This window comes from Taudactylus pleione, unplaced genomic scaffold, assembly GCF_031769625.1.
Source record: "Taudactylus pleione unplaced genomic scaffold, aTauple2 ptg000265l, whole genome shotgun sequence".
Classification (NCBI taxonomy): domain Eukaryota; kingdom Metazoa; phylum Chordata; class Amphibia; order Anura; family Myobatrachidae; genus Taudactylus; species Taudactylus pleione.
In genome coordinates this window covers 11,474,909-11,501,966 of record NW_028284667.1, presented here as the reverse complement: position 1 = coordinate 11,501,966, position 27,058 = coordinate 11,474,909, and the positions used below count along the sequence as shown (strand labels likewise).

The window sequence follows — 27,058 nt, the reverse complement described above, 5'->3', positions numbered from 1 at the left end:
CAGGGTTTTATCAGGTTCACATGATATATCTGTTCGGGTTTTCTTTTCCCCAGCTGGTAAACTTTATAGTTTACCTGTCCCACTTTTTCTAAGATCTCAAAGGGCCCTTGCTACTTAGCCAACAGCTTACTTTCTACAGTAGGAACCAACACCAACACTCTGTCCCCAGGAGCAAAGTTTCTTAACTGTGCATTGCGGTTATGTACCCTCTGCTGTTCTAGTTGGGCCTGTTCCAAGTGCTCCTTAACTATCGGCACTATAGCCGCAATTCTCTCTTGCATCTGGGAAACATGTTCAATCACTGTTTTAAAAGGACTGGACTGCCCTTCCCACATCTCCTTGGCAATGTCTAGTAACCCTCTTGGATGTCTCCCATATAACAAGTCGAAAGGTGAAAACCCGGTGGAGGATTGGGGAACCTCTCTTATGGCCAACAGCAGATAAGGCAACAAATAATCCCAATCTTTACCATCTTTGTTGACTACTTTCTTTAACATATGTTTTAAGGTCTTGTTAAACCTCTCAACCAGTCCATTGGTTTTGGGGTGATAAACCGAGATCCTTAACTGGTTAATCTTAAACAAGCGGCACAACTCCTTCATAACTTTTGACATAAATGGGGTACCCTGATCAGTTAGTATCTCTTTAGGTATTCCCAACCTGCTAAAAACATGGACCAGCTCTCTAGCAATGGACTTGGTAGATGTATTGCGTAGTGGTATCGCTTCCGGGTATCTGGTAGCGTAGTCCAGAATTACTAGAATATATTCATGTCCCTGGGCAGACTTCAACAAGGGTCCCACCAAGTCCATAGGTATCCTTTCAAACGGTACCTCTATAATTGGTAGTGGGACTAGAGGACTTTTGAAATGTGGTCTGGGAGCACGATACTGACATTCAGGGCAGGAGGCACAAAAGTCAGACACATCTTTATGGACACCATGCAATCCTATGGATTAAGGGAGCGAACAAAATGCACTCACTCATTTGCGGACGTGAGACTCCAAGTGGCAGTGGCAGCAAATATGAGTGAGGACACATCAGTAACTCCCAACCGTCTCTATTTTGGCAGGCAAGTCACACTTTTCAGGCAATTTCCTGCTATTCCCACCTGCAGGTCGCAGTGTCCCACAGTGGGTAGGAATTTTGGAGTCCATCTCTCACCTGCTGGTCTGCTTAGCAGTGTAAGTGATGAATAGATGCTGTGCAAATGCACGTGGCATCTATTCACAGGAGAGAGGGACTGTGGGCATGCCCAACAGCTCCCAGTGTGATGGGCATGCCACCAGCATGTCGAAAACAGGGGGAATGGCTCATGGGCAGAACATTTCCTGCAAGGCCATGACCCTTGCCACAAGGCCACAACCCTTTTCTCAAGTATGCAAATTCCGTGAGTACAAAGGTTCCGATCTCCATTTCAAGAAAGTTGGGAGGTATGTGTATACTTAGGTATATAAATAATCCAAACAGTAGGAATTTAAATATAGTTGGTTTATACTCAAGGTGACTTGGGAAATATTTACCATCATAAGATGGTGCCTAATAGCAAAGAAACTCAATAAAGTTTGCTATAAACATGTTCAAGTCACAGCTGCTAGTGTTAATGCTCATTTTAATGGACTCCGTATGCTAATTGTATAATGTAAAATGTAAGTGGAAAACGCACGACATTGTATCATTGATGTAACCACAAGATTAACCTCAATTAATCTTGCGGTTATGATGTAGCGGCTCCCTGCATAGACTTCTATGGGGAATTCTCACCATAGAAGTCTATGGGAGACACAGGCTGACCGCATTCAGCCAATCAGGGAGCTGCTCCGACGACGATGCTCCCTGATTGGCTGGCGGCCCCTTCACTGACGGTCCACACGTCTGCCCCGGTCATTTACGCGGAGCAAAAGTATGTGTACACACATACCTTTGCTCAGTCCGCATGGATCGGGTTTTTTGCATGTTTGTTACCTTAACCCCTGGATTGCCTACTTGGACAAGTGGACGCGATCGAAGCATAGGAGAGGTGAGTATGGATTTTTTATTTCAGGTCCACCCCTATGGATTACTTCGGATACTAGGTGAGTATGTGTGAGTGTGCATGTATGTTTAATTAAAATTTTACATTCACGGTGTATGTTTGTTTATTTACATATTTCTTTTGCTGTGGAACTACAAGTGCTAGCAGGCCCGTAATGCCCCGAATGCTGGTATCTGTGGTTCTGCAAAATACCAGCATGCAGGGGAGGCTTGCTGGTACTTGTGGTTCTACAACTAAAGACAATATGGAAACTTTATTTTAACACTTTACACTAACACTATCAACTAGGCACCCATGGCCATAGGGTGCCGGGGCTAGCCCCAGGCTATCAGTCTAGCCCTGGGGTGCCCTGGAGAGGGGGGCCCCTTTATTGGGGGGGGTCCCCAACTCCCCAGGTACCCCTGGCCTGGACTGACTAGCGGTCAGGGAAAATGCTTTGGCCGGGGAAACCGGTGAAAGGTTTTCCCTGGCAGTGGCATTATCCCCCCGCTAGAAAGAGTTCGGTGCTGGTTCTGGAATTTTCAGGGGACCCCTACTTGTTTTGTCCCCTGATTTTCCAGAACCAGGACCAGCTCAACAAAGCCCTGTGCTGGTTCTTAATATACAGGGGCCCCCTACACATTTTGGCCCCTGTATTTTTAGAACCAGAACAGGCTTTATAAAGCCCGGGGCTGGTTATGCTTTTGGGGAGGGGGTGCACGTAATTTTTTTTACATTTAAAAACATTTTACATAAGTACACACAGAAACATATACATATCTCATGGATATGTGCATGTTTCTGTGTTAATCTGACCTGCTCAGGATATACTTGCTAGCCTGAAGCAGGTCTAATATTTGGGGACTTTTGGTAATCTTTTTTTTGCGAGTCTGAAACAGACACTATTACATTGGGCGAGTTGATTGTTTTCAATGTGAACACATCTGGATGCGAGTTTGAGAATGGGGAGTTTTACTAACTCTGAAAAATGCGAGTTTTAGTGAACAGACACCCTATTACATTGGAGAGTTGTGAAAAATTGCAAGTTTAGCACCAAACTCGCAATTTACCAAAACAGACTACCTATTACAATTGGCCCCTAGTGTCTTACACTGACAAAGCAGAAAACACCGTTTTTATTTCCATGACCCAAAAATATATTTTTCAAATCTATTTTTAAACACCAACTTGGGAAAGATTCAAAATTAATTATTGCCCACAATATAGCACTTCAAGCTAAATCATGAACAACAGTGAATTACTCAGAATTACAACTACAATAAAATTTATGGTTCCTGTGTTACTGACTATACCTTTCAAATTCTCAGTTTTGTATTTGCCTAACAAAGACAAATTTTGTGTCTATAAATAATTATATATATGAAAAGGAAATAATTTTAAAGACAATACAAGTGAAACAGACATTCCAAGCTGATGGTTATGTATACATTAAAGTGTTATTACTAGTGGTACAGTATATCTAAAAATACAGTATAATACAATGTATGCTTTATATGCAGTTAATTTGTGGGATAATTTTTCTTCCTTTCTGCTGTAGAGTTAACTGCAGGGTGCAGTCCTGCAGGATTCGGAGTAAAAAGTACAGTACATAATAGTAATAGCCAGAATAACGTTTTTATTAAATGTATGTATGTAGCACTAAAATTAACTTTTGAATCAGTTATGGAATCCATTATAGACATACACATTAATGCAAAAGCATGGGGCCAATAAGAAATGAAGATGGGGTAATAAACTAATGAAGATGATTTTACTTTCATAATGGAATGAGCTGGATTAGTGATAGTTACGATTGATAAGGGTCGAACTGTTATAGCACTTAGATAACCCAATGTGATATATATTTCCATGTACACACAGCCACCTACAACAATCTAATAGGAGGACAAAACTCTACCGTGAATATAAGGCAGAACTTACCCTAAATTTTGTAACAAATCAATAGAAAATCATGGCCTGGTGTCAAGAACAGCAGCAAAGAAGCCATTTTTCTCCAGGAAAAACATCAGGGAGAGACTGGTATCCTGCAAAAGGTACAGGGATTGGACTGCTGTGGACTGGGGTAAAGATATTTTCTCTGATGAATCCCCTTTCAGATTGTTTGGGGCATCTGGAAAAACGCTTGTCCGGAGAAGGAAAGGTGAGCGCTACCATCAGTCCTGTGTCATGCCAACAGTAAAGCATCCTGAGACCATTCATGTGTGGGGTTGCTTCTCAGCCAAGTGAGTGTACTCACTCACAAGTTTTCCTAAGAACACAGCCATGAATAAAGAATGGTGCCAAAACAACCTCCAAGAGCAACTTCTCCCAACCATCCAAGAACAGTTTGGTGACGAACAATGCCTTTTCCAGCATGATGGTGCACCAAGTGGCTCGGGGAACAAAACATTGACATTTTGGGTCCATGGCCAGGAAACTCCCCAGACCTTAATTCCCTTGAGAACTTGTGGTCAATCCTCAAGAGGCGGGTTGACAAACAAAAAGTAGAGATATGGTAATATATATAGCTTTGTTATCTCTTTTTCTACAAGGTCCATAGGGTCCACAGGAAACCTTGGGGTATAGGAGATGGCAAAGACATCCGGGCACCACACAGTTAAATTTTTCTCCCAGGATGCAATGGGGCCTCCCTCTATACCCCGCCCCCGGGCCGGAGGCTCCTCAGTTTTGTTTGGTGCCCGGCCGGAGTCGGGTCACTGTATCACAGTGGGGCTGTTGCTAACAGCCCCTGAAAATTTGACTTTTTTTTATAAGAGCGTCATCGCGAACAGTCCAGTGGAAGTTTGCACTGCCACATCATCACCCCACTGGTGCTGAGACACCGATACTGAACTGTGCCTCTTGGCGGACCTCAGGGGTCTTGGCTACCTAGACTGTGGCCGAAAGCTACAGGGTGCAGGTAAGCGACATGCGCCGTGGTGGTGCATGCCAAGTCGCAGTCTTTTTCCTCCAGGGTTGGGGGACATCCTGGGGATGACAGAAAGTGTGGCCAGGCACTGAATCCTGCATCCACACTAAGCCACCTGGGACTGAGGACTGGAGTTTTGTGGAACACTCCAGCGTCCCAAGGGTTAAATGCTGGTCAGGGGAGGCAGCCTTCCCTATTTAACAGCCGGCTCCTCCCCGCTGCTCAGCGTGCCCTTCCACTGTGGTCTGGCTTGATCTGTGACAGCTTCCTGCTTCCGGCTCCACCTCCCCATGAGTTCTTCGACGGGTCTTTCTCCTGGCTGTGTGTTGCTGATCTCGACAGGCGGTGCGGAGTACAGGTCCACCTACATACCTCTCCTCTGGTTTTTGGTCAGTGTATGTAGCACTTTTATCCTGCTAGATGCTAAAGCTGGCCACACACTAGATCAACTTTCATCCAACCAGCCAACTAGTTGATTGGTTAGAATGAAAATCTGGTAAGGAATTGGAGTAAATGATGATCAGCAATTTGCTCCTAAATGCCAGAAAACAGATGAAAATGGTCATTCAGATAAGGTTGTTAAATGTTTGATCTAAACAATTTGTTCAAACAACAGTTTTTGTTCATTTTCCGACGTTTGGGAGCAAATTGCCGATTGTCATTTGCTTTCATACCTTACCAGATTTTCATTCCAACCAATCAACTAGTTGGCTGGTTGGATGTAAGTTGGTCTAGGCTGTGGTCAGCTTAAGTCTCTGAAGTTGACTTAAGGAAGTGCCATTAAGTGCAGGTATTATCATTTTCTGCATTTGTTTGCGACTGTATGCTAGCGCTGTCTCTCTGTTTTCTTGCTAAAACCTGTCATTCTTTTTTTGCTATCCCTGTACCCATTCTGCTATTCTGAGCCATAGCACTGGTGTTGTGCAGGTGTGGCATAGGTCGCAAGCTGAGACGCAGTCTGAGACGCAGTTCTGGGGCAGTCTGAGACTGTCTGAGGCGCAGTCTGTGAAACACTCTCAGTTATTAAGTGATCCTCTCCACTATGTCTGGCAGTGAGAGTGATATAACTAATTTGGTCCCTATTAAACTGCTCTGTAAATGTACAGCAGTGTTAGGGGCAGGGGACATAGCCTCTGAGGAGTTATGTTTCTGTTGTTACACTGCCCCGGGTCCTTCTGAGGCTTCTGTCGCTCAGCAGCAGCCGCCATGGGAGTGCTTTGCAAAAGCACTTACAACCATTGTGGGGCGTTTAGCAGGCCCTCCTATGTGTCCACAGTTCAGTTTTCAACAACAGCACCTTTTGCCAGCACAAAACCTGCTGCAACCTCCTGCACCTTCACAGATGTTGCCCCCTCAGTGGGTTAATACAGTTGCAGGGTGCGTCTAAGGTACATCAGAATGATGCATCTATCAGCAGACCAGCTAAAAGGGTCTTGCAATCTACTGTATGGGATGATGATGATGTGTCATCTGATGATGGACTGCTTCTGGATGAGTCTGACTCTGAGCCACCTCCTGATTCCAAATGCAAATGTCACACCTAGAATCAACTCCAGACCTTTTACCTGCTTACTTGATAATGAAATAACGAGGGACTAGCCAACACCCGTCCATGAAATAGCTTTTGAGTTGATAGTCCCATTACTTTTGGCGCCTTAAAAAGTGGAAGGCACATATAGAAACCGTTGTAATTCCTACACCGTTCACCTGATTTGGATGTAATTACCCTCAAATTAAATCTGAAAGTCTGCAGTTAAAGCACATCTTGTTTGTTTCATTTCAAAGCCATTGTGGTGGTGAATAGAGGCCAAAATATGAAAATTCTGTCAATGTCCCAATATTTATGCACCTGACTGTATATTCCAGGGATAATACAAGCTGTAAAGGCAGCCTTTGACACTTATGAAATGCTTGTAAGTTTACATAAATATACCATCTGTAATGTAACATCTGACAAAAAGGTCTAAAAAAAACACTGAAGCAGCAAACTTTGTGAAAACCAATTCTTATGTCATTCTCAAAACTTTTGGCCATGACTGTATACATATACATGTAAAAATAGAATATAGTAAGGAAATTAACAATATTATTTAAAAGAAAGAGTTGTGTTTGAAGTGATTTAATCAGCGCAATAGATGTAATAAGGATTTTTATCTAAATATAACGGACAGATTTAAACCTTATATACCCTGTAAATCTGCTTTACATTGTGATCAATTACATTTTAAAACTTTTACACATGATGTTGATTGCAATTCAAGTTTTTACCTGGTACAACTCTGCTTATTATTGCTTGGGGTCTGTTTTACCTTAATGTGTTCATATTAATAACATTACAGCATTTAAGCAGTTATTACTTGTAGCAGGATTTTACATCTATTATATCTTAGCAAAAAAGTAAAAAATGTGTAGTAAAAAAAAAAAAAAGAAAACTGCTAATTCGAAAGAACATAAACTTCAGCTGCAGCCAGAGACGGTGGGAAGTGGTCAAAGAAGAGCCAAGTGGCAGGGGTCATATGCACTCATAAACATAGTCTGTGTGACAGGGGCAAGTGTTGTCAAAGCAGAACAAAGATGTGAGGTGGATGTATAGTAACTTAACCAAAACACCACACACTGCTAAACAACCAAGGACACATACTCAATATCTATACCAAGCAAAAAGCAGCATGTCTGGGGAACATACATGCAACACAAAAAATATTTGAAGCTTGCCAAATTCCAAATGGTACATCAAATCATCATGTAATTCCTTTGATTTTCTAGGGTGTGTAAATTCTTCCTTTGGCATGACTAGATCTGAAAATCTTCGTAGTCCTATGGGAACTGTTTAATTTAACATAGCAATCAAGGATATAATTTCCATCCATGCTCCCTAAAGTATACAAGCAGGATGCACCAACTACAGATCATTTAATTAAGTGATCTGGCAGTATTGCCACTGATGTGGACACACATAAGCCACATACACACTACACGATGTGTGTATGCGGCAATATCGTCATCGGTGGGCCCGGCGTGGGTGTCGGCATTGGCAAATCTACACACACTTGCCGATGCTGACCAGCGACAGACGATGGCGGGGGGGTGGGGGGGAGTGGGAGTGGGGCCATGCGTGTACAGCCGACTGTGGTTATCATAAACGACCAGCAGAAGCGTGCACCACTGGTTGTTTTTAGCATACACACTAGCCAATATTTTGAACGCTTGAACGATAACTATATCATTATCGTTCAAAATATCGGCTAGTGTGTACGCAGCTTTAGAACACTAAACCCATTTACTATATACTTTTAAGAGTAATTATAATCTTCTCATACCTTCCTTAGCTGTACGGTTATTCTGAGTTACGCATCATTTAGGCCAGATCAGACTGCATATACTGGCATGCAAGAAGTCATTCATAAGAGCAGAGAGATCCAAAGCCAAGCATTTGGAACTGATGCCGAGATTTTATCTACATTACAATCACTAGGCCTACATTATCTACATTACAATCATCTTAGGTGCAATCTATCTTTTCACTTATTTCTTGTTCCATTTTATACACTTCTCATAGTAACAAAACATTTGACAAATACCAAATTACATATCGCGACACATGCAGGTGTGCGAATAAGACACATTTGAAGGTAAAAAGTTGCCCAAAAAGATGATCTGCACTACCTAGTCACACTGAGCTCTCATGTTATGTGTAGCGCGACTTATAGCGCACGGGGGATAGATGTATGAGGACACATCTGTAACAAGGACATATAGAATACCTGCAATTTTGTTCCTGTTTTATTTTGACAATTTCCTCTTGGTAGTCAGGGAATGATAAATCCTTTGTAGATTCCACTAAAATCACTCTGAAGAAAAAAAAAAACATACACATTTATGAATAAATGCTATACACAAATAATTCAAGTTTAATTCATTTCACCAAAAGACATTATTAAATCAGTGGCAGATGTCATATTATTTCAGGTTATACTGACAGCATAATTGTTACAATACTTAAAAATGTTACACTTACAGTTCTAAGTTTAAAGCTTATATATTTCAAGAAGCCATCCTATGAGATAAGATATTTTCAATTTAACAGCTGTCAAATAGAGCAATAAAGTTATATAGCTCCAAGGGAAAATGGTAAAAATACATAATAATAATAATAATCAGATCAGTGGGTGTGTACATCAAACCAATGTGAGCAAAATAGCATAAAAATGTTTGTGGTACAGAATAATTTGGAAGTTAAGAAAGAGCATTAGCATTAATATTAGGCTTCAGGGAAAGTGCAATTTTCAAAATAGGCCTTTGTGTTTTTTCAATTAGAGTTGCCGCAGAAGGAAATCAATTAAATGTTTATGGCAATACAATGTAACAGTTCTGAAAAAGTAAAATGCATGGATATAAGTATACATAACTTTAATTGTCGCACCAGCATGCAACATATTTGTAGAAGTGCTATATCATGAAATATTTTCATTAGCACTCATTAATGGTGGTTCTCTTGAACAGATTTCAAATGCCTCTTAATGAGCTTTAACTGCTAATGCAGTATGTTGAAATTATACGCTGATGTCTTAGGAAAGGCTGTTACGACTTCACAGTGTCTAAAATAAAGCAGCATGTTAAATTTGTAATCCATAATATATGTATATAAAAAGTTCCCTAGTATCTCCAAACGTTGCTGGTTTAAACTGGACTTTTTTTTAATTATTCCCTGGAATGCTACCGTCTCCATTACATACTGTATCTTATTACATTCTGAACAGGTACTAGACCTATATTGGAAAGCCTGGATTATTGCTATTTGTTTTATATTATATATAATCTTTAAATGCATTGCAGCAACTGTTTCAATGGTTTCATATTTGCTCATACACAGTGAATGGGTTGGGTATAAAATACTGCAGTCGGGATGAGTGCTGTCAAAATGCAGACAGTGGCATACTAACCCTCCCCCCTTCTCCCCCTAACACTCCCTTCTTGCACCCTAACCCTTCCCACTCTGCACCCTAACCCTCCCCGTTAGTGCCTAAACCTAACCCTCCCCCCTTGGTGCCTTAACCTATCTGTTTCCCCTTAGTGCCTAACTCTAGCCCCCCCCCCAGTGGTGTCTAAACCTACCCCCCCCCTCACTGGTGCCTAACATCCCTCTCCTGAAAGCCTAACCCTAACCCCCCTGTGATGCCTAAACCTAACCCTCCCCTTCCCCTGCGACTAACAACTAAGACGCCCCGACTTCGTTTGAATGGCAGCTGTCGAGATTCAGGCTTCAGACGCCTGGATATCGGCGGCCGGCATACTAACTACATCCCAAGTCAATATATTGTCCTAAAATTTATTTAATTTGTTTTTTGTTGTTGTTGTTTTTTTTAAAGAGAATGGTGTTGCTTAAAAGAATCAAATTTCTCTCTCAAATTATATCACCAATTAGATTTTGAGTCTCCAAAGTGACACCAAGATCTCCGCAGTCAGCGGCTTTCCCTTTCAGTTAACCAAAGTGGAACCTATCGTACCCACTATTGCTACACTTTCTACAGCCTAATTCTGGTAAGGTTTGAATCACCCTTTTATACATTTGGATTATCGGAGTATTTTGTGTATGTATTTGTCTGTGTTGTACAAAAAAATTATTTCAAACTGTTCTTCACTATTGTGAGCAATGTTCTCTCCTTATGGTGTTATTGTGGTTACAGACCATACAGACCAGACCTTGATGAGGGAAATATAAGATTATTCTGTAAGCGAAAAAACATTGGCACATCTATAAAGGGTGCAGAGTATGTGGTGCACATAGGCCCACACTGTACACCCTGAACCCATATAATTATACTTACCTCTCTGGAGTCCCGCATCAGCACTGCAGACAGAAATCATTGGGAAAATGGCGTAGGACTCATTTTTCACGAGATTTGTGCATGTGCAGCAAAGAAGTCTTCTGGAATGTAGCGTGGGCACCATGTTCCCGGAGACCTGAACATGCGCAGTAGACTGTGGCACAAAGCCAGAGTCTACTGCACTGCAGGAGAGGAGGCAGCACACATGGAGGTTGCACACGGGCCCCCTCCGCTCTTATACCGCCCCTGCGGCAAAGAACATACTTAAAGTAAACACAATTTGTAAGGCGTGAATTCACCCTGAACACCCTGCACTGTTACTCCTTTTTCTGACGTGTATTCGTTGATTGCCAATGGTATTAAACGATTGTGACTTTTGTTTTATTACATGTATGTGGGTGACATGGAACAAAAGCAACAAGATCACTAAAGGAAGAATTTGTATATTTTTCACTTGTATTTTCGCTTCATATCTTTGACTGTCCACTTCCAGCTTTTGTTTCCTGTGTACCATTACCACCACATTACATTATCTTTCTCTCATTTTTGTATTTGGCTCTTGGGTAGAACCTAGATGTCACAGTCTGCTTGTGTGAGGCTACGATGCGCCATCTCTGCTCACTACCATTGTTACATCATTATTTTTCTTATTAAAATCGATAAGAAATAGAAAATTTGTATTTCGGTTTGAAAACCAATATTTTGTGTTTGTGACCTTGTTGGGTGTAAATTTATTTGGGTATACCAGGTGCATGTCCTGCTTGGGCAGAGATGGATACATTTTGAAATGTGTTTTTTACTAAATATATGAGTGTAAATCCGCTATTTTTATTTACGGCTTTTTAGAGCTTTTTGGATGCATAAGTTTTGTAACGTAAATTTGTCCAGTGATTTTGTGGAGTTTTATTTTTATTTATTATTTTGTAACAGTAATATTCAGTTGGGATAACAGTTTTGGTGACACATCCACTCCAGTATTTTGATACAGACATTTAATCCTGACACATTGCCTGTGACTAATTTAACAAAATTAAGTAAGTGTTCTATTATATTCCTGTGAATCTGTATAAATGGATCAGTGTTACATTAGAGTTTAGAAGTATTTAATCTCTGCCAAGTAAAGAATAGCACAGTTATCATGTTTTCAACATAAGTAAATATGCTGATTTCTGAGCGCTGGTACTGTGTATGGTTTACTGAATACTTATGAAACCAAGCATGCAATGTACGAAACTTTGCAATGGTTTCATGCTAGGTGGTTTGCAACCTTTTCATGCCCTAGAACATGGTTTCTCTAACTCAGAGTCTGATTCCGAAATATACGGTAATGGAATCCCAACTGCGATCTTTTACTGATCGCAATTGCAAAAATAGGCTAACGTGTTCCAAAGCTTACCTGAGCCATCACTGGTCCTGACACACTTGCATTTGCCTAGCCACCCCTCATTACATCAGCCAAACGTTGATTACCGGTCACTCATTTTGCTAGTGAATCCTCTGTGTTACGTAATCGCAAACCAATCGCTGTGCGTGCACAGTACTACTTACATGCACGCTCAATGGTGTAAATATCGGCATTGCGTATATCTCGGAATCAGACCCTCAGGAACCTAACATATCCCATTTTCCCAAGAATTCTGTAGACAGAGCTCAAGAGACAGCTCAGTGGACAGTGCTCAAGAGACAGCTCAGTGCAAGAAATGCTATGTATTCTGCAGAAGGCAGAGAAGGCAACAGATAAAGAGTTGGAGATGAACTGTCTCAAGAGTCTACCAGACATAAGTGCAGGCAAGGCCCGTGTTTCAGAGAAAAAGAAAGAGTAACCACAATGACTGGTTGATGAAGTAAAGTCAGCAATGCAATAACTGCGCATGTGTGTTGAGCCACAAAAGTGAAAGTACAGTAGTAAGCAGTCTAGCTTAGGATGTCCTTACGAGGGTTTCTTGGTGCCCAGAAATTTTCCTCAGTGCTAAAACTATTGAGCAACTTGTCTCACACTGTCTGCTGAAATGTACATCTTTTCTGTGCACTGCACTGGGTTGCTGGCAGAGGGGAGAGGTGGGATTAGTTCAGGAAGCAGAAGAACAGACTAATTGTGTGTTGATGGTCTCTACCATGTCATCAGGAGTAGCCCAGTTCACTGTCAGTATGTGTTAGGATCCACGGGTAGCGGATCATCTTGTTGGCAGGTCCCACACATAGTTGCGACTGGGATACTGAATCTAATCCGGTCTTGTCTGTGTACAGCTCATAGCCTGTTATTCCTGCCCGTCTGTGCTGATCACACTAATTAACTAACTGTCTGTGTGCAGAGCAGGTGCATTTAATTAGGAATTGATTTCTCCAGGAATTGGTTCTGAATGAACCCTGCTTTCTTTAAGTTACAGCCAGCCCTGCACTCAGGGCCAGTTATATTATCTGATGTCCGGAGAATGTTTGTTCTGTACCCAGAAGTCTGAATCTTTGCCGGTCTTACCTTGTCCCACAGTTCCTGTATGCGGAGTCATTCTTCCAGTGTCCTGCAGACTGTTTCCCAGCTTCCAAGCCGCACTATTGCACAGCCTGCCTCCTGGCTTCCAAGCCGCAGCAGAGCACAGACTGTTTCCCAGCTTCAAAGCCGCACCAGTTCATAGACTGTATTTTTGGCTCCCAAGCCGCTACATCAGCCTCTGACCACCACTGGCACTCCAACCACATCCTCGGCACCTTGCCGCACCAGCGGCTCCTAAACCGCATCATCGGCTTCCAAGCCGCAATATCGGCCTCCGGCCACTCTACTGGCTCTCCAGCTGCATCATCGGCACCTTGCCGCACCAACGGCTCTTAAGCCACATCATCGGCTCCCAAGCCACATCATCAGCCTCCGGCCACTCTACTGGCTCTCTAGCCACATCATCGGCACCTTAGCCGCACCATCGGCTCCCTAGCAGCACCATCGGCGTTCATCCACTCCGTTCGTACTTTGGACTATTCTTTTATACGTTCTTGTCTGTTTTTTGTGACAATAAAGTCACTTACTTTGATTTCACCCTACGTCTCCTGGTGTCTTTCTCCTTAAGATATTCTGGTCGTCTGGACCCCCAGACAACCGTAACAGTATGACTGTCCTGCATGTGATCTTCCTGTAGAGTGTGTGTCTGTCCTGCAAACTTGTCTTCCAGGATTGCCAATGTGTTTATCCTGTTAGCCTGTCTTCCAATACTGTCGGTGTGTCTGTATGACCTGTAAGCCTTTCTACTACCACTGTCTGCCTGTATTGTTATTCTGTCTCCCAACATTCTTTGTGTCTTTTTGCTCTCTGACTGGGTCTGTTTCAACAGCACTATCAGTATGTCTGTCCCTCAATCCTGCTTGTGTTTCTGTCTGTCCTTGTCAGAGAGTTAATTTCCCAGTCCTGTCTGTGTCTCCTTCAGTCCTAACAATAGCCCCTGCAAAATCTAAGATGCTTTTGTGACGCAGAGTGACAGTCAACTACCAAGCATGGGTAGGTATAATATGGACTATGAATGCAAATGTGTAAGTTTACAGTATATGTTCTAAGGACTCAAACACACTAGGTAACCATAAAAACATAAAACAATAAGCATTTTAGTGCAGTCCACATATAGACATCGACCTCATGGTGGACATGGCAAGAACGCTTGTCTCTACAGTAAAAAAAGCATACTTACTACAGTGTTGAAGGTACTTAAAACCTACACTGTGTGGGAGATGCAGCTAAAATGTTATTTTATAGTGTATAAAAACATTTGAGCCTTTAAATATACAGCTAACTTCACTAGATTAGCAGCACTTTGGGAATGAACTGTTCTTGTTATATATTTAAAACACTTTACATAACTACAAAAATGTCTCTTCTAGGTTTATTGCAGCAGTTTTTGCTATGCTCCTAAAATTAAGCATAATTTTAACCCCCTGTAGAATTCCTGTTTGCCCTTGCAGCTGCCCACTGGAAAGAGAGAAATCGAGAAGTGATGCATTGTCTTAAATGGGGACTACATGTCTGTCTGTTATTTTATTTTACAGTTGCTGACAGTCTGTGAAGATAACATTCAAAATTGGGAAGCTCTCTTTTAACTACGTACAACCTGCTGCTACAGAGTCACCTGGCCATTTGCAATTAGTATGAATACTGCAATGCCTTCTCTTACCCCATGAAGCTGCAAATAAATATGATTTTAACTATCCAAATCTTTTAATGTGTATTGTCTCATCATACCAAATCAAAAGTTTGAGCAATTTGGAACAGGTATGATCCGTGGTAAATGAGTCAATATATCAACATCCATTGCAACTTCTGTGCGATCAGCAATGTATCTGTAATTGGTGCAGGGTGTGCGGGGAACAAGGGCCCCTGGGTCCAGGGGGGCCCCGCGCACCCTGCATCCATAGAATTACTTACCTCTCCGGAGTCCCACGTTGGCGCGGGGATCCGGCGCTGTAAACACGACTGGAAAATGGCCGCAACGGCCATTTTTCCGTAGTATACGCAGTTCTGTCGCGGCCATTTTCCCGGTTACCAGTGCATCCTCTATAGACTCTGGGCGCACTCTAGTGCCCAGAGTCTATAACTCCGGTGCTGGCCGCGCACAGCTCAGTGCGCTGCCAGCCGCCGGCCAGAGAACAGGGGGCCCATGTTGGAGACTGCACACGGGCCCCCTCCTCTCTAGAAACGCCCCTGTGGGCGATCATCCTACAATAAGAAAAAAATTAGTTACAGGAGGGCCTATTCCTGTAACTGATCTGGCTGTTTAGAGCCGTACCTGAACAAGCACATCCATGGGACTAACCTGTTTGTTCAATGGTTCTGCATGACAGACAGGCTGTGAGATCTATGAGGGTGATGCTGTACTGAGTTAATAATCTTTTGGGGTATCCTATTATTCTGTCTTTGCATTCATAAAATGACAGGAGCTGATTGATTGGCACTTTATCTCTCTCCAAGCTTTTATAAATCTCAGCCAGTCTATGCCAGTCTATGGAGAGAGATAAAGTGGACAGAGATAAAGTACCAACCAATCAGCTCCTAACTGTTATTTTTTCAAACACAGCCTGTAAAGTGAGAGGAGCTTATTGGTTGATACTTTCTCTCTCTCCAATTTATCTCTCCCCAAGGCTTAGTACATAGACCCAAAAGTGTTATTATTCAGTTTTTATGCCATTTACTCTAATAAAGTTTTTACATATTTAAAAAAAATTCCAGCAAAAACACATGTTGCTATTTCATTGGAAAATACTGTTTGTAATTTCTATTTAATTTCTCTTTCCTGTGAATTTTAGAATTAGAGTCTCTGAATACATGAATACTGATAGCAATAAAATACTGAGCGCATTAAAAATAGTCTTTAGCATTTCCTATTTATTGCAACTATTTAATGAAGTGACTAATTACGTTTTTATTGTCACTCGACATTATAGATATAGTGCAATCAAGTACTAAGTATATAACAGGATTTTTATTTTTAGGTTTATGGATATGTTTACCAGTCTGCTAATGTTCATTTGTTATAGATAGTCTAAAAAGATGGCTTTAGTGTCATGGAAGGTCCAGTAATCTTATATCTAAATGTATTATTTTCTGTTTTTTAAAAAATATACATATTTACTATATTTCTGTTGCAGTTTTCATTTTATCAGAAGTGCACAATATGTATCCAAGAACATGCAATACACTGAAGCAAGCATTAGTATAAATGAATTCATTGAATACATATTGATGAGGTTTATGTCCGGCAGAGAAATTGCAATACAAAACCATGGTTAAAACAACTGACAATTATTTTGTTGTAGATTTCAATACTGTACACTTGACACCCTTCATTCGGTTGAGAAATTAGAGGCAAGTACAGATACTTAAACCGTCTGTCTACCCTTTGGACACCCACTTCTCAAAAAATAGGACCTCAAATAAAGCAAATAGGGGTTAGAGACTTAACCACTTCCAATTATCTCAAGTATGCCCATTGCTTACAAATAGATCTCTATGCATTACATTCAGCACATAGTCTGACTGCAGATAAAGAGTGGTGCATGGCAGGAATGAGCCATTCTATGTGGGATTATTTTTCTTTTTGTATGTGTTTTCCTTTAAAACCAAATGTCACAATTTGTTAATATTTATCATGATTTCACAAAGCCCTGTTATATTTTATATGCAAACCCCCAACCTACATTTACAGGTAGTAATAGACATCTGTGACTGCCTACGGTCTACGCAAGCTTTTCATCGGTTGCCATAGACAACAAGCAACTCCTGTATAGCAGTCATGGTAGCTGTGTGTTATATTATCATCTTTTATTTAAAAAGCATATATTACAGCACTGTACATTGAGGGGATTGTGATACAAATAAATAACTTCCAATGATAATGTACAGTGTATAAGTGCTAACTCTCCCTTACATCATACCTGATCTCAAGGAACTCAATCTATCAGCTTAAATCTCTTTATGCACTGTCTGCTTTAATTCCCTGATGTCAGGAGAATGGTGTAACAGAGGGGTGATGGCAGATCAACATGCCAGGACAACTACAGGCCCATTTATCAAAGGGAATTTGAGGTAAATTCCCCGAAAACACCTGTTTTCGGGGGTTTACCTCAAATACTAAGTATCCCCTGGATATATGAAGGAGGGACCGCAGCAGGGACCTGCTGCGATCCCTCCATTGCCGCTGGCAGCTGCCTCCCCCATATGATTCTATGGGGGATGCGATGCTGCCAAATGTATCAATATCGGGAGTGCAAAGCATTCCCGATATTGGCACCAGCAGCTAACGCCATCTGAAGATAGCGTTAGCCGCTGTAGTCTATAGGCACTTACTGCATATCAGCCAGCGGAGGGATCTCCCAGACCCCTCCGCCGGCAATGGATGCCACTCATGTGCAGTCCGCGGGACTGCGCATGCGCAGCAGCCTCCGGCCACATCGCGGGAACGGGCTCCTTTCGGAGCCCGTCACCCTGCATGTACCGGATCATACATTCGGCCGCTATGATCGCATTTTGCAATGCGATCATGGGCAGTACTGCATGCCCTGATCGCATTGCAAAATGCGATCATTAATAAAAGGGCCCCATAGTCATTCATACTGGCAGGGTGAAGCCCTTGATATTAGGGTTTGCAAGGTACAGCCATTGAACCAGGCTACGTGAAAAAGTAAAGGAGGTAGTTAGCGGCAGGGGATGAAATTCAATAACAGGTAATAGGGTTTATGGAAAAACACAGTAAAGTAAAATACATGTGTGGCCTCATCTGACTCTTGTGCAGTAACCACAAGGGAAACCGTAAAAAGGGTTTGACCCTACTCACATGTAGCTTCTGCCATCCCTAACAACAGACCAGCAATACAAGTCACAATGACTAAAATTGATCATGTACTGCAGGTGTAACATTTAATTTGACTTTTTCATGATTTTTATTATTGCTTGAACCATAGATTTAACCATAGACACTAGATACTTGCCGAAACTTGCCAGGATTTTTGTAAGGATTCTGAACCAACAATGTGATCTTTTCTAACTGATAGCATGGAGATTCCTGCTTCAGCTCCACCTAACAATGAATGAAAAACAAAGTCATACAAAAGCTGTCATACATTATTACAGCACTATAACATATTTGCTGCAGTTGTGTCCACACAAACAGTATTGTCGTCTCTGCATTACTTTCTGTTAACCTTCCATTTTCCTCAGAACAGAGATGTACAATTTAACACAGTGCAGAGATCTTCAGGTTATTGCTCCACTATGAATAGAAGCTATTTCTAAATGTGAAATGTCATGTGCTTATTGCTGGTTAGTCACAGAGGAAGGGCATCCAAAGAACAACTGACAGGATACTGAGCTGAGAATAGTTAATCAATGACAAATAATGATTGCAACTTCCTCTAGTCCTCACACTCAAATGGTACTTTTACTGTGTACGCTATAGCATATAGCAGATCTGAGATATATACATTATAAAATGGAAATATAAATAAAATATTCTTTAGTTACCTCTTATTCAGCTCACACCTATTTTGGAGGTTAGGGTAACCAAATCAGCCATATAAAAACATGAACACATATTACAATGTCACTTCTTATAAATCTGCTACATGTGCATACACATCCTAGTACTGATACCCTACTATGCAAGTGTCACAAGGGTGCGTACTGTGATATGGATTCAGAAAATCACTTTATTGTTATGTATGGGCACATAGAGCTTAAATTACAGATGACATGGTGTGACTGGTGACTAAATACAATGTATGGAACACAATGAGGCAGACACAGTAAGGTGCATGTCAGTGCATAATTACTGCCCTTAGGCCTTATACACACAGTTAATAATGCCAAGCATTTAAAGCATGGTTTTAAAGTCTAATAAACAGGGTTTGATGCTGATATTAAAAAAAACAATGTAAATGAACAGACCTGTAAACACAAATTGTCTGATAAGCACTTGCTTCATGTCAATTTCAGCATTGCTTGCAGTGTTCAGACAAGTTAAAACTCATCAACATACATTGGTGTTCAATATGAATTCTCTTTAAATACAGAGGACACTATGCTGCATGGAAGTTTTGAGAAATAAGTACATGATGTTGTCTATATAATTAACTATTGCTGTTTTTCAACAATTGTGTGAACAAGTTCTAAAGCTGGGTACACACTAAGTCGTCAGGTGGGACATTTCGCTGACCCGCCGACATATCTGACGGTTGGATAAGAAAAAGGGGGAAAGAAAGGCGATGCACAAATCGAGAAAAAATCATTAAAAAAATTAACCTTTATTAGGTATTCATTAAAATTATATCCTTTAATAAAATAAATTAAATAAACTTGGCAAAATATTAAACAGATTATTGAAAATATATGTAAAAGATTTTTTGAATAAGATGCACTTGGAGTCTCACCTTTATTAAATGGACTTCATACAAATGTCAATTAATGACAAGATTATGAAACAGATTTTTTACTCTGTATTTATATCATATTGTTACTTATTGATGAAAATAAACAGGGATTCTCCTCCCCAGAAAGCAACCTTATTGAGTTAGTGTAGCACTGAATTGTTACAACTTAATGTTGCTTGTTAACAGATACATAAATCTCCTGATCAAAACGACAAGGGTTTTCCCCCTCAAGTTGCTTATATAAAGAGCATCTGAGATCAGACTGTATGAAATAAATACATAGGATCCATTTAAAATGGCTTTTGGCTGTACTAATGTATTTAAATAGCACAGATAGTACGTGTCTCTAGGTGGTCGCTATAATATAATTCAGCTGTAGTATACAGTAATTTCACAATCACTTTATTTGTGGGTTAAATCCTTCATATTCTCAGCATCAGTTAATGTGGCCTTATAGCATTTAAGAATCATATATTGGATGGGGTTTATCGAGATAAACTGGTGTGGTAGTTTTTGTTTTGTCTAGGATACTATCTGACCAATCATCTGCCCGATGTGTCAGGCTTGACAGCTCAACTGGCTCGCCCATACACACCAGCAGATGAACGCTGTATCTTTCAGATATATTGGCCATCTGCTGTGCTACATAGCAAATCGGACATGTCTGTGAACGATGTCATTCAAAGGCATACTGTATCTGCTGTACATACCTGGTGATGCACTATAGATATATCGCCCATTCAGTGGAACAAGCGATATATTTATCAGTGTGTACCCAGCTTTATTCTGCCACTAGGTCGTCTCACATCATCAAAAAAAGAAATGTGACTATGTCAATTTTAGAATAAATAAAATACATACTGTGTGTCTAAAGGATATATAGTAAAACAAAGAACCACATATATTAGTTATACAGTAGCTCTGTACTAAACGTTTCTATCATTCACATGAAAGTTTATAATGGGATCATTTACAATTATATGCTTCATTCCAACTGACAAGGAGAACAATTAAAAAAATGTTTCTAATGAAGTAGAAGTTAATTTTGCAAAAAATAAGCTTTTAGTCAAATATTCATTGTAATGTTTCTAACATGGCTGGACAGTTCCCACAAAACACAACAGTGAAGTCTTATTTATCTTAGCTCATTGAATATAGACAAGCAGGTACATGGTAATACTTACAGTAGGCACTATACCAGTAACTCTTGATTGGATAGAGAAAGCCATTGTGGTTCCGCCTACCCCACCTACAGTACTTGAAACCAATAACAAGGTTGCTTCAGCAGTGTGTAAGAAACGGCTCCTATAGTCCACAATAAGATCTACTTTGCTTCTGTAAGATAATGTTAGAACAAGTTTTTATGCTATAAATGTGGTCAATCACATATATTTTTTAAAAATATCCATATCTATTAATACACCTTGTACATGGGCTTGCTCCAAGACATTCATCTGTATAAATAGATTTTGTTTGATTTACTTCCTCTAATATTATTTGTGGCTGGCAAATGTCTGGACACCAGATGACATTTTGCTGTCTTGTTTTTTAGGTTTTCTTTATAATTATTATTAAAGTCTATTCATGGACTTATAAAGAAATGCTATTAACAAATAATTCTATCTGTATATGCATTCCTTGTTGTGATTATATACTACTGAATGAACCATGTTTAATGTGGTTAGGATTAACCCTTTGGTTAAAGTATTCCTGTTGCACACACACAGTGGCAGCAGTCAGACTTTGGGCCTCATTCAGAGATGTACGCAAACTCGATGGTTTGCGTACATCTCTGATGGTGGGAGGACTGTGCATTCACTAGCTGTGTAATGTGCATGTGCAGGCCTCCATTCACGAGTTTGGTCACAGTGTATCCGAGCCACAGCCTGATTGACAGGCTGCAGCCTTTTGTGGGTGGGGCGTGTCTCCCCCATTTTCTGGGAGTACCAAGGCTAGGGTCTGCTTCTGAAGATGCATACCTGACCTCGGTTACGTAGGTAAAATGGCCATTCTGAGTAGCCTTTGGCCTTAGATGGCCGATGCTGCAACCGATGGTCGCAATGACGAACTGATGCTGCGTCATTGGACACAGCACTTGGATCAGCGATGCTATCAGGAGGCCACTTTTCTCTTCAGATGCCTCCTGCTGCATTAGCATATTTTCAAATTGCTGCTGTGTCCAAAGATACAGCAGTGATGTGAACTGCGTCCGTTTCTGAAATAGACCCTTTGTGCTGGTGCAATATTCGCTTATCAATTCACTAGATTCTACAGAAATCACTGTGGCATGAGGTGCTCTGCCTTACACCTCAGAGATGTTATTATTTCTCATGAAGAATATTGACTTGGCAGGCTGGGTATGTAGATAATAAACCTACCAACGGGATACCGACTGCCGGAATTACGGAGCAGGAATCCCGAACCGCGACCAGAAAGCAGACGCCGGAATCCCGACATCAATGGAGATGCCGACTTAACAAAAGCCGACATACCAATCATAAGTATAGTGGGCCGGTTTAGCTGTTAGCCGCTGGGGGAAAGTTAGGTTTAGGCACCACTGGGGGGGTTAGGGTTAGGCCGAGGGAGGGGGGAGGTTAGGGTTAGGCACCCCCTGTGGTGGGTTAGGGTTATGCACCACTGGGGGAGGGGGCTAGGTTTAGGCACTGAGCGGGGAGGGTTAGGTTTAGGCACTAACCTGGAGGGTTAGGGTGTGGGGTAGGCAGGTTGAGGATGCAGGAAAGGAGGGTTTGGGGGTGAAGGGGGAGGGTTAACATACTTACAGTACCTAACTCCTGTCGGGATTCTGAGCATCGGGATCCGCTGTCGGTCTTTTGACAGCCGGCATCCCGACTGCTGGTCTCCCATACCCAACCCTTCTCATGAATATTGTTTCAAAACACAGACTGTCTGTTCCACTACAAGTAGGTAATACAGTAGGTACACTTTAATATAGTAAATTATATAGTGTACTCTACACTACTGTATTTACAGTACATTGTATATAAATCATAACTGAAATTGCATCAAGGATTAAGGATTCTCCTTTAACACAATTGAGCCACTGAATATATGTACTTATGGTGCATACACACGGTCAGATAAAAAGGACGATATAAACGATAACAATATCGTTTATTGTTTGATCGTTTATATAGTCCTTTTTTAGCCCCCTCCAACTACCAAACGACCATCGATGCACGGGCACGGATGGTCGATATCGATATCAACCATGGTCCATGCATGCAGGCCAACCTGGTCTATATCGACCAGGTTAGCCTGTTTACTATAGGGACCCCCGAGCGTTGATTGCGGGTCGCTATAATAGTTTGGGGGTTGGTGCATATGCTGGATGTTCGATATTGAACATCCAGCACATGCAGGACGATCAGACAACGATGTCTGATTGTTGTCTGATCGTCCCGTGTGTACGGGCCATTAGCTGCATTTTGTCATCATGCTTCATAACGGTGTTCATAATATAAAGTGAACATGTTATATATAATTATGGTAATTTTGTCTCAGTATTTAGCTCACATGACTTAATGTTCTGGTGGACATGCATCTGTTCCACACTGCTGGTAATATAGCACGGCTGCCCACAGGGATCAGCTGTAAAAATAAACTTAGGAACTAACAGGAACATATGGCAAGTTGTTTATGTCTATACAAAATTATTAATTTTGTTTTCAATTTTGTTATCTATCTCTTATATCAGTCAAATGAATCACTGATGTAGATTTTTTTGCTATTGATATGTGTGTACCAATTATGTGTAAATATAATTAGTATAAATGATTGAACTACACATATGGCATTCAGTTATTTCACACTTTTAAGAGGTAATATAATCCACTCATGTTCTCTACATAGCTTTCATGAGTTGCAGTATTTGGTAAAAAGCCAGCCACAGAGGCTGCTTCCGAGAGAGAAGTCATTACTGTCTCAGCAGTATTTCGATGAGCTCAGTCCCACGAGAGAAAAACATTAAAGAGGCTGAAATAAGTCATAGAAAATGTTTCATGTTTTTGACCTCTACACAAGGAAACTTTGTCATATTCATTTCTTGCTAAACATACGAGAATATCTTAGGGTATTACTATAAATGCAAATGATTTAATTCTCCACCCCCAGCCCTACCACCACTATGATTATTGATTTTCTTCAGGGAAAATTCTTGATTCCTACCTTTTAGGTAGAAGGAAAATGACTTGTTCTTTTATCTAGTTTATCACTAAACATCTTTCTTCTTCAGTACTATTTCCATGTGTCATTACCATGAATGTAAGTATCTATCTATCTATCCATGTGTATCTATCTATCTATCTATCTATCTATATCTATCTAATGACTATTATCTCTAGAGTATGCTCTGCTGGTATGTCATTTTTTGGGGTGAAAAAGCTGAAATTGCAATAAAATGTGTTAATTGATGTGGCACAGGTATAGGGGGTGCTATATGAATGGGACAAGTGTTTTTATAATTACAGGTAAGTGTTAGAGTCATATTTTGAAGGTTTTTTTTAAAGCATCCCAAATATATATTTATAGGCATTTATGCACCCCACTTTAAAAAGAACATTTATTTTGCCAAAAAAACATCATTATTTGGCTGAGAAATATGCATAAAACATCCATTTGAAACAATTTAAGAACCCCAAATACTTCTATTAGGGACACTAATACACTTCTACATTGTTATCCTATATCACTTTGCCTTTTTTTAGGGTACAATCAGATTTCCACATTGTCACCTATACTTATCGCGAGTAAAACCAAGAAGAATTTTCACACGAAGGCAACATCGCGACTCTTTTAATTAAATCGCGTGAAAAACGGGTGTGCGCAGGGTACGAAAACTTAGTACGCAAAAAGTTAACGCATTATCACGGCTAGTTGATTTCCCCTCATAATCTTTTAAGGATATTTTCCTCTTTATTTACAAAGTTTAGTGGGTTCTTCTTCGTGTAATAGTCACAGTGGCATCACTTTTCTGTTCATGTAAATTAATACATGAACTCATAATCAGCACACAAATTTGGCACGGAATCAAACCACTTTTGCTTTCCACAATGAGACATGTAAAAAGTCCATAATAAAGTATGGATAAGAATCATACCTCAGATACAGTGGCTATGTAAAGCGCTGCGGAATATGTGTGCGCTATACAAATAACTGGTAATAATAATATATGCTACTGAATGTCAAAGGACTGTTTTGTGATACTGTATGACCGCGGAAGCATAATTTGGAAACTTACTCAAGGCCGTTGTGGTCTGCACTAGTTTCCCATTGCCTTGGCCCACTTAGTACCTTCTGCACCAAGTGAGCCAAGATTCATGTTAAGCAGTGCATTTACACCCCATGCTTCCCCCTTGGCTATGTCACCACTCAGATATTGTATTGTAAATTGTCTAAGCTATTAAGCATCTAATATGTGTGATGCCATCCGTGACTGGGTAAATGTAAGTTCATAATGTATTGGCCACATTTTAGTCAATGTTTTTTATGGCAGTTAGGCAAAAACACTTTAGACTTTAACGTTTTGAGTTAGTATCCACTGGCTTTCATCAGTTAAATTTGATAATGGTTGAAGTGTCCTTGTCTTAGAAGTACGTTACTTTTTTTAAGTACTGACAAAAATATATGTGATACAAACCCTTATGTAGTATAAAGTATACCATCCAGCTCTATCATCTCTAAAATCACATCCGCCTCAGATACACTTTGGGTCTAGTTAAAAAAAAATAATGCAATGTGCACAAATGTGCTATAACAAATATCAACCAATCAAATTCTCATAGCAATTGCTCTACTGCAGAATAATAAAAGCAGACTTCTGATGGGCATAGTTATACTCATAGCACTATGTTATTAAATAAGAGCATTTACTATACAGTGCAATGCTTTTTGAATTAGCATTACATTTTACTGCTCTACTCAGTACATGGACAACCATATTTATGTTGTGGATGACTTAAATAACCTTTATATATTAGCTATAAGCATTTGGGGACAAGCTCATAAAAGTGTTGATACATATAATATATGGAGTTGCATCCTATCATCAATCAACTTGCTGAGTGGAAAGACTGGAATCAATTAGAATGAAATGGACAAATCAGCAACAATGCTCCTGTAATACAAAACCTAATGCCAGACTGCAGCCAATTTCAAATGTTTTGTTACTATTGCTGGAAACAAACCAAATGGAAATACTGTACATCAAAAAGCATTTAACTATAATAAAGGGCTACGCAGTGCAGCAATTCTGCATGCATCACGAACAGTTCAAATCATTTTCCCTCTATTTCTTCTGCCAAATTAGCTTGACATTCTGTAACAGCAGTTAAATATGAAAAGAGTTTTCTTCCAAAACTAGAAGGTGCTAATAAGGCACTGAAATGGAAAAAAGAAACAAGCAAGGTATTAACTTGTCAAACATTTAAGATGGTATTTTAAATGATATTATGCTTTGCTGCAAAATCCATTGCCAACAAGTGTAAATGTATGATTTGCTGACATAAGGCTTCAAGTACACTGTAATTCACAAACAATAATGCACTCATTTTATTTTTACTAGGATTTTTTGTATATCGTAAGAGTTTTCTACTGTAAGTACAGTATAAAGGTTGCAGGAAAGGATGGCCTGCTTCCCTGCCATGACACTAAATGAATGTCAAGGACAAAGGGCCGGATTCACAGCGCTCGCAAGCGGGTCGATGGTCCCCCACTGCGCATGAGCATGCCGGAGCCGGCTCCGGCGTGCACATGCGCGAGCCCCAGCGTGCGACGGCAGCTCCGTCACTCCTGGGCTCACTGCAAGATGGGGTGGCTGTCGATATTGATTGACAGCTCGCCCCGTTATGTAGGCGGGGAGGGGGGGTGGCTGTGCAAACGGAGGCGTTCCCGAAGGAACGCCTGCCGTTTGGGGACGGCCCCACTGACAAAACGAGTGATGTCAGTGGTGAAGCTCACTGGGGCTTGCGGCAGACGAGACCCTAACACAAGGGTCTCATCGCAAGCCCGATGGTCGAGACCATCGCGACTATCACCTGGCCGCTCGTAAAAGCTGTGGGTGGTCACCCACAGCTTAGCGAGCGGCCAGGAGGCCGGCTCCACTTAAAAAAAAGCACCCTGATTCAGAGCGAGCGCTCTGAAAGAGCGTCCGGCTCTTAATCAGGGCCAAAGATCACAAAATTCACAATTTGAAAATAGCAAGTTAAAATAATCTCACATGCAATGATTTTTACTGGGGATACAATCGTGTTTAATGAGATAATAAAATGACTGATAAGTGTGCAGAATGTGAATGCAAACAATGCAATCTAAACCATACAATTTATAAATGCTCATAAATGGGACTGTCGGATTATTTTGATCGACTAGTAC

The 27,058-nt window shown here is 40.7% G+C and overlaps 1 protein-coding gene across 1 annotated transcript in view; it reads right to left on the bottom strand.

Annotated features, from left to right (window-relative positions):
• The window catches only part of LOC148514013 (cilia- and flagella-associated protein 47-like), a gene marked incomplete at its 3' end in the record, with an annotated part of 651,210 nt that overhangs the window by 400,905 nt on the left and 223,247 nt on the right, over positions 1-27,058 (bottom strand). Inside the window, exons 38-40 of the mRNA XM_088481183.1 lie at positions 20,854-21,004; positions 18,233-18,321; positions 8,708-8,794 (exon numbers count right to left, since the gene is read on the bottom strand). Of these exons, the coding sequence (XP_088337309.1) occupies positions 8,708-8,794; positions 18,233-18,321; positions 20,854-21,004 (327 nt within the window). The remainder of the gene's footprint in view (positions 1-8,707; positions 8,795-18,232; positions 18,322-20,853; positions 21,005-27,058) is intronic.